Genomic DNA, 8,655 nt, shown 5'->3' with positions numbered 1-8,655 from the left:
TGTCTTTTTTTTTGGTCTTTTTTCCGTGTCCGGCAACGGATCGCAACCCTCAGTGTTGCCCCCGTACCGGACCGGGGACGGCAACGGGATCGCAAGCCTCGGTGTTGCTCCCGCGCCTCGCTCAGCCAGTGAGCGGGAGCCGGTCTGTATGTGGGATCCGAACCCTCAGACGGGAGGGCCGCCGCGCTTCCCAAGCGGCGCACTATCCAGTGCGCCACCGGGCCGGCCCTCCACTCATTTTTTGAAAAATAAATTTGTTTCCTGCTGATGTGTGATTTTTTAAAAAAAATCTTTTTCTGTATTTTTTTTGTATTTGAAGATCTATTTTTAGACTGTTTTATTCCATTAATCTGTGAATCTGTTTTTATATTTATTTATTTATTTTTGGTGGTTGGCCAGTGCAGGGATCCAAACCCTTGACGTTTGTGTTACAACACCAGGCACTAACCAATTGAGCTAACTGACCGTCTCTGTTTTTATAGCAATACAATATTCCCTTAAATTATATTTTTTGTGCTAGCTGGTTAGCTCAGTTGTTTAGAGTGTGGTGTTATAAATTATATAACTTTATTTATGTATTTTGATGGGGGGACAGCTGGCTGGTATGGAGATCTGAACCCTTGACCTTGGTGTTGTCAGCACCATGCTCTTTATGTATTTTAATACCTGACAAGACAAATCCCAAACTCTTTACTCTTCTTTGAAATATTTTTCTTAACTATTCATGCCTACTCTTTATTTTTCTATTTCTAAATTTTAATTATTTTTAATAGGTAATATATTTACATGGTTTAAAATCCAAGGTATACAAAAGGGGATACTGTAAAAATATGTTGGCTGCTGCAGAGCCATTTAATTACCCTCCCATTGGCAACCAGTACTATCAGTTTCTTTTTTTTGGTAGCTGGCTGGTAGGGGTTCCAAACCCTTGACATTGGTGCTATTAGCACCACACTCTACCAAGTGAGCTAACCGGCCAGCTCCAGTTTCTTATACATACATGTACTAGCAAATTTAGCTAAATATTCTTTCTTGCCTCCTTTTATTTTTCACAGATAATAATACGCTATAAATACTGTTCTGTACCTTGCTACTTTCCAGTCAATGATTTATCTTGATGTTGATTCCACACGAAGAGCAATCAGATTGCCCTACATGTGCAACTCACGACAGAAACCCTTTTAATTGATTTATCTTGAAGATCATTCTATATTTTTATATGAAGAGCTTTTTTGGGGGGGGGGAAGGGAGGTAGCTGGCCAGTATGGGGATCTGAACTTTTGACCTAGCTGTTATAAGCACTGATAGAGTTTGGATGTGTTGTCCCCCCAGTCTGATCCCCAGTGTGGCAGTGTTGGGAGCTGGTTGAGTCACGGGGGCAGATCTCTCATGAAAGAATTAATGCTCTCCTTGAGGGGTGGAGGTAGTGAGTTCTCGCTCTATTAGTACCCATTAGAGCTGGTTGTTTAGAAAAGACCCTGGCACCTCCCCTCTGTCTCTTGCTTCCTCTCTTCTTGTGATCTGCTTGTACCCACCAGCTGCCTGCCATTTTCTGCCATGAGTAGAAGTAGCCTGAGGACTGCACCAGATGCAGTTGTCCCAGAATCGTGAGCCAAATAAACCTCTTTTCTTTATAAATTACTGTTTCAAGTATTCTATTATAGCAACACAAAATGAATTAATACAAGCACCACCCTGCTTTTTCATTTTTGTACTGTAAGGTATTCCATAGTATGAATTCACCATTATCTATTTAACTAGACCCCTACTTTCATGGACTTTTAAATAATAATAATTATTTTTTTGGTGACTGGCAAGTATAGGGATCTGAACCCTTACCTTGGTGTTACAATACCACACTCTTAACTAACTGAGCTAACCGGCCAGCCACCTATAATTTTTAATTTATTAATAAAAACAGTGCTTCAGTGAATAATCTTATAAAGTCATTTTGCATGTGTACAAGTAGGATAATTTCTTAGAAGGAGAATATTAGGTCAAAAGGCAAGTATATTTGTATCTTTGATAGCTTTTGTAAAATTGCCACGAGTAGAGGTTAAACCAATTTACACTCCTACTGGTTGTGCATATGTGTCTTTTCTGGGCTAGGGTAACCGATCCAGGTTTGCATGTGACTGTCCTAGTTTTAGCATTGAAAAGCCCCACATTCCAGGAAGCCCCTCAATTTAGGGTAAACTGGGATGGTTACCCACCCTCCTTTCCCCTATACCTTCTCTAACACTGTGTGCAAAAGATCAGGTTTTGATCTTTGCTAATCTGATAGGTATAAAATGGTATCTCAGTCTAGTTTCTTTTGTATTGCTGTTATTATGAACGAGGTTAAACATCTTTTCATTTCTGTAAGAACCACTTGTATGTCCTTTTCTGCGAACTGTTTGTTCATATTCTTTGCACATTTTTCTATTGACTGAGTTAGTTTATTTGTTTTGCTTTTTTTTTTGGTAGGAGCCTTTTATGTTTTAGGAGAATTAGTTCTTCGTGAAACAAATTATAATTATTCATTAGCTTGTTGTCTTTTGCCTTTAAATATGATGGATTTTGCCATGCAGAAAGTTTTTACTCTATGTATTCATACTTATTAATATTTTCTTGGGCTGGCTGGTTAGCTCACTGATAGAGCGTGGTGCTGATAACACTAATGTCAAGGGTTCAAGGGTTCAGATCCCTGTACAGACCAGCCTCCAAAAAATATATATATATTTATATATGTATATTTATATGTATATACATTTATATATATTTATAAATATATATGGCTTTCTAGGTTTTGTGTCCCATTTACGAAAGTCTTCCATGCTAAGGTTTTTTTGTTTGTTTTTGCTATGGTTTCTTTTTAATGATATTTTAATTTTTATGTTTAAATCTTTGATACATTTGGTGGGGTCAACTTTTTTTTTCTGGATAGCTACCTTCTTATGGCTATTGATTGAATAATTCATCTTTTTTTCCACACTGTCTTGAAATGTCACCTTCATTGTATGTTAAATCCCTGTATGTATTTGGATCTGTTTCTGGACTTTATATTCTATTTCATTCATTTATCACATGCCAGTGCCACTGTTTTAATTATTTATAGTATAACCTAATATCTAGAGCTAGTTCCTCTTTGTTACTTTTTTTCAGAATTTTCTTGGCTATTCTTTCTGAATTTTGTTTACATTCCCCAAAAAAAAAAAATCTGTTGCTATTTTTAGTGGCATTACAAATATGTATAGTTTAATATAGGGAAAATATCTGCAATGCCGAACCTTCATTTCTGAGAAAATGCTGTTTTTCTCTTCACTTGTTCAAGTTTTCTTTTGAGGCCCTCAATGAACATTTTCATATTTTCTTCATATAAATCTTGTGCTTCTTTTATTAAGATTATTCCTAGGTTTTTTTTTTTTTTCATTATATTATAAATTTGGGTCTTGTCTGCTATTAAATCTTCTAACCCATTGTTTTTCAGGTGAATTTTAGAATAATTTTTTCATAAGTTCTAAAAATTTCTTCTGGATTTTATTAAGAATTGTGTTAAAGTTATTTTAATTTTAGTTTAATTTTTTTTGGCTGCTGGCAGTTACTGGGATCTGAACCCTTGATCTTGGTTTTATAACACTGTGCTCTAACCAACTGAGCTAATTGGCCAGCCTTATGTTAAACTTAAATTTGAGAAGAATTGATGTCTTTATAAATTCTATACAGTATTCATACCTAGGAAAATACTTTTTGTTTTTCATTATTTGTTTTATTTTCTATATCTCTGGAAAGTTTCCTATTTTTCTACATACAGAATCACAAATTTCTTGTTAAGTTTATTCCTAGATTTTTGTGTTTTATTGCTATTGTTAATTTTATTTTTTATTTTTCATTTTATTTTTTATTAGTTATTTCTGGTATACAGGAAAGTTCTTAGAGGTCATAGGCTTGGATCCCAGTACAGGCCAACCCTGCATGCGTTTCCTGCCCTCCCCCCGGCAGAAAGGAAACCCATTTGGAATTCTTTAAGTTCTAAGAATATTTCAGTTGATTCTCTTGGCTCTTTAGGATGCAAAATCATATCATTTGTTAATAATGAATGTATTGCTTCTTCCTTTTCACTAGATATCTCTTTCTTTCCTCCTCCAACCCCCCTTCCCCCTGTCCCCCAATCTCTTATGGCTTGGCCAGAATTTTTAGAGCCATGATAAATAATGGTAACGTTAATGGGTGTCCTTGTTTCGTTCCTCACTTTTCTGGGACCACTATTTTGCTTTATTTGTAGGATCTCATCCTGAGGTATAGTATCTTTTGGAAGAGTTTAAATGAAGTCTTTAATTTTTAAAAAAATTGAAAATAAAGCCTTTATTATCATTCACTGTAATTTTAGATTTCTGAGAAAAATAATAAATTTAAAGATGAATGACTAACAATTTTTTCTTACTGAGGTTTTTGTTTTCATACGATTGTATTATTTATTGGTTATATGTAGTCTAAGTATAGTAAACATTATTTGGCAAAGTTAGAAAATAGGATATTTTAGTTGAGAGCTATTAAGTTTAAAAAAATTAGAATATAATTAATATAATTAATTATACTATGATTATATTCATATTATTATATTATATAAAATATAATTATTTTAATATAATTAATTATACTAATATCGTTATATAATTATAATTATATAATTAATTATACTACACAACCACACTAAGCATAATTTAATTCTTGGGGGGGGGACAGCTGTTTAATATGGGGATCCAAACCTTTGACCCTGGTATTATAACACTGCCCCTCGAACCAACTGAGCCGAAACTTTTTTATTTTAGAAGTCACTTCAGGGCCGAGCCCGTGGCGCACTCGGGAGAGTGCAGTGCTGGAAGCGCAGCAGCGCTCCCGCCGTGGGTTCGGATCCTATATAGGGATAACCGGTGCGCTCACACCGCTCACTGGCTGAGCGCAGTGCAGCCGGTCTCAAAAAGGAAAAAAAAAAAAAAAAAAAGAAGTCACTTCGAAATCTTATTGTACATGATAATTTTCACAGGCATTTATTTTTTATTTGTTATGGTAAAGAATGGAAGTGATAGTTAATAGAGTCCTAATTATTTGAACACTGAATAACAAAAATGCTGTGATCATTGAAAATTGAGTCTACTATGCTTTTCTTTTGGCATATTTAACATTACATATATATGTATTTTATCTAATTATAAAGTTTTATTGAATTACTGTGCTTTCAGGGATATTGAGAAAAAGATCCAGACTTCTATAGGCTCAGTAAGTATTTGTACTGTTAAGTGGCCATGAAAACAGAAAATATCTATATTGGCCCTTATATTACTTAGAAGCACAAAAGAAGTTCACAGTTAACATTTTCATCCAATAAGACTGAACTCTGATTGAAGAGCAAATTAAGTTACTATATATATTGCCTGGAGTTCTCATTTGTAAAACAAGTCCAGAAAAACAAATATAAATGTGACTTTCTGTATGTTTCATTTTACAGCACAGGAGAGCATTTTATAAGGACTCCAGTCGTAGAAAAGCAGATGTACCTTCCTCTTCAGAATTATCCAGTGAACAACATGGTAACAGGTAATTAAAATAAAATTTAGAGTAAACCCCAGTTGGGAACAAACGAAGGAATATTGTGTAGAATAAAGCTATTATACTTCAAATGCCTACAAAATAGAGTCCCCTGTGTTAAACATGGTAATGGAGAAGATGTCATTCATATATTGAATGAATTAACTTGTCAAATTACATGGCGATGGGTCAAACCAAAATGCCTCATATTTTCTGTGCTAGAACAATGGCCTCTAGGTAGGGTGAACACATGTCTCTGTTTCCATGAGACAGTCTCAGTTTATGCCTGTTGTCCTGACACCAGTTTTTACTCTCAAGTGTCCTAATTTGAAAGATAAATTATATGGACAACCTCAATCACAGTTTCCTTTGAGAATCTGATGAAATATAGGCCCCTTTCCCTAGCATACACACAAACATAACACACAAACTTTATATATAACTTAAAGAGATTGGGCTGTCCTCTTGGCTCAGTTGGTTAGAGTGCAGCATTATAACACCAAGGTCAAGGGTTCAGATCCCTGTATCAGCCAGCCACCAAAACAAACCCCCCAAAACACACACAAAGAAAACAAATTTAAAGAGGCTCACAGATGCCCAGAAGCCTATTCATGGATCACCCAGGTGTCCATGGGCTCCATATTTGGATTTCCTATCCCAGGGCCCTATATAAAGAGAATACTGTTAACTAAGGCTGACATTGAGAGGGTGGAACTAAGGGAATGAGTTGAAAAGTGGCCACTGGGATTTGGATAGTGCTGAATGAGGTGGATATTTGGATACTTTGATTTGGGTAGTATTCAGTGGGGTCATTGATAACAATTTAAAAATTAGAGTTTTCTTATTCATTTATTTATTTTTTAGTAAGATGACCGGTAAGGGGATCTTAACCCTTGACTTGGTGTTGTCAGCACCATTCTCACCCAGTTAGCTAACTGGCCATCCCTATATGGGATCTGAACCCGTGGCTTTGGTGTTATCAGCACCACGCCCTAACCAACTGAGCTAACCAGCCAACCCAGAGATTTTTTAAAAAAATTGTTTTTAAAACAGTGATTTTAAAAGTATAGGTTTTTGAAAATTCATTCAAAAATAATTTGTGCTGATAACATAAGGGTTTGGATCCCTGTTCTGGCCAGCTGCCTCACTCCCCCACCCAAAACGACAACAATAAACAAATAAAAATAATTTGTATATTTACCATTTTCTCTTTATTTAGCAGTGTTAAAACTACCTCTTGCAACTAATCTGCAAATTCCTAGATGTCTTTTGTCCTTTATAACCATTTTTTTCTAGCCATTTGTTTTATTATTTTTTTATTCATTTGAATAATAGAAAATAGCCTTTAGAAAAGCACTTTAAAAAAACTTTTAAAGTACAGTTTTGGGCTGAGTCTTGGAGAAAACCAAGAAAACTGCTATCCAGCTGTGGTAATGGAAAAGTCAATCCTGGGACTCTCCAGAGCAATTGAAGACTGCAAAGGATAATGAACTAAGTAGAAATATTTAAGTCCTAAGTCTGAGAGATGATTGCTGCCCAGATTTATCCCTAGACCTAAACATTCATATAAAATGTAGTTTTTAAAAAAACTATTGTTTTGTTTATTACTGGTATCGATTTTGCTTCAGGCAACTTCATCACAAGGTACTGAATATTTCATGTTCATTTGGACTTACCAAATATTTAATAATATATTTAAAAGGTGAATGATAAATATTAAAATCAGCTATATAATTAAGACATATGCTTATATTTGGACATGTAACAATGCTGCTCAACGTGTGATTGCTGGATAAAGAAAACTATCTGACTATTCAAAAAGACATGACAAAAGTCAAGGGTTCAGATCCTCATATTGGCCAGCCCACAAAAAAAAAAAAAAAAAAAAAAAAGGCACGAGAGTCTTATATAAAAATAAACTAAAAAAGACCTATAAAAAATTATTGGTTCAGGGGCCGGCCCGGTGGCGCACTGCTACAGTGCGCCGCTTGGAGTGCGGCTGTGCTCTCGCCGAGGGTTCAGATCCCACATACAGACCGGCCGCTCACTGGCTGAGCGAGGTGCGGGAGCAACACCGAGGGTTGCGATCCCGTTGCTGGTCCCGGTCCAGTATGGGCGCAACACTGAGGGTTGCGATCTGTTGCCGGTCACGAAAAAAAAAAAAAAAAGACAAAAAAAAAAAGGAAAAAAAAAAAAATTATTGGTTCAGATTCCTGTATTGGCCAGCTGCCAAAAAAAATCATTAATCAGAATTTTAAAATATAACTTTAACTTGTAGTAATCTGTTGTTAATTTTTTTTTTTTTTTTTTTTTTTTCTTTTTCCATATCCGGCAACGGATCACAACCCTCAGTGTTGCCCCCGTACTGGACCGGGGACCGGCAACGGGATTGCAACCCTCGGTGTTGCTCCCGTGCCTCGCTCAGCCAGTGAGCGGGAACTGGTCTGTATGTGGGTTCCGAACCCTCGGGCGGGAGCGCCACAGCGCTTCCCAAGCGGCGCACTTATCCAGTGCGTCACCGGGCTGGCCCAATCTGTTGTTAATTTTATTGGTAGAACTAAAGTAAAATTTTCTGATCTTTTCATTTGCTCAACTGAATAATTATTTCCTTTATATTTCTACGTTTAATATTTTAATAGCACTTTCTTGGAAGAAAGCTTCATTTTTTAGAGATAATTTGTCTTTAACTTTGATCTGAAATGACAAGTACTTCCCTTTTTTATCATGCCCGATCTGTTTGTATTGGATAACTTCTTGTCAGAAAAAAATCAGCTTGCGTTATTTAAATATTTAGTGAGTGAGAATTCTGATTTAGGCTGTAGTATCAATTTTTATGATTAAAACTTGACTATATCTTCCTTGAAATGGATTGGGTTTAACTCAACAACTGTTAAATCTCAAAATAGAATTAATTGAGGTTTTTTGTTATATAAAATACAAGTTAGAGCTATGCCTTAGAACAGGGTTTCTCAGTTTGGGCACTACTGGCATTTTAGGCCAGATAATTATTTGTTTGAGCCTGGGTGGGTAGGGTTCAGTCCTTTAGGATGTTTTTTTTTTTTTTTTTTTTTTTTTTTTTTTTTTTTT

General features: G+C 35.6%; 1 protein-coding gene across 1 annotated transcript in view; it reads left to right on the top strand.

The window, feature by feature from the left end:
- LOC103601962 (chromosome unknown open reading frame, human C15orf43) overlaps nucleotides 1–8,655 on the top strand; it is a 22,950-nt gene that overhangs the window by 12,116 nt on the left and 2,179 nt on the right. The window contains exon 6 of the mRNA XM_008586360.1: nucleotides 5,489–5,577. Within this exon, the coding sequence (XP_008584582.1) occupies nucleotides 5,489–5,577 (89 nt within the window). The remainder of the gene's footprint in view (nucleotides 1–5,488; nucleotides 5,578–8,655) is intronic.

The sequence above is a fragment of the Galeopterus variegatus genome, unplaced genomic scaffold (genome assembly GCF_000696425.1).
Source record: "Galeopterus variegatus unplaced genomic scaffold, G_variegatus-3.0.2 Scaffold3963, whole genome shotgun sequence".
NCBI lineage: Eukaryota > Metazoa > Chordata > Mammalia > Dermoptera > Cynocephalidae > Galeopterus > Galeopterus variegatus.
Note: the sequence above shows the minus strand (reverse complement) of the source record. Positions and strands in the feature narration are given on the sequence as shown.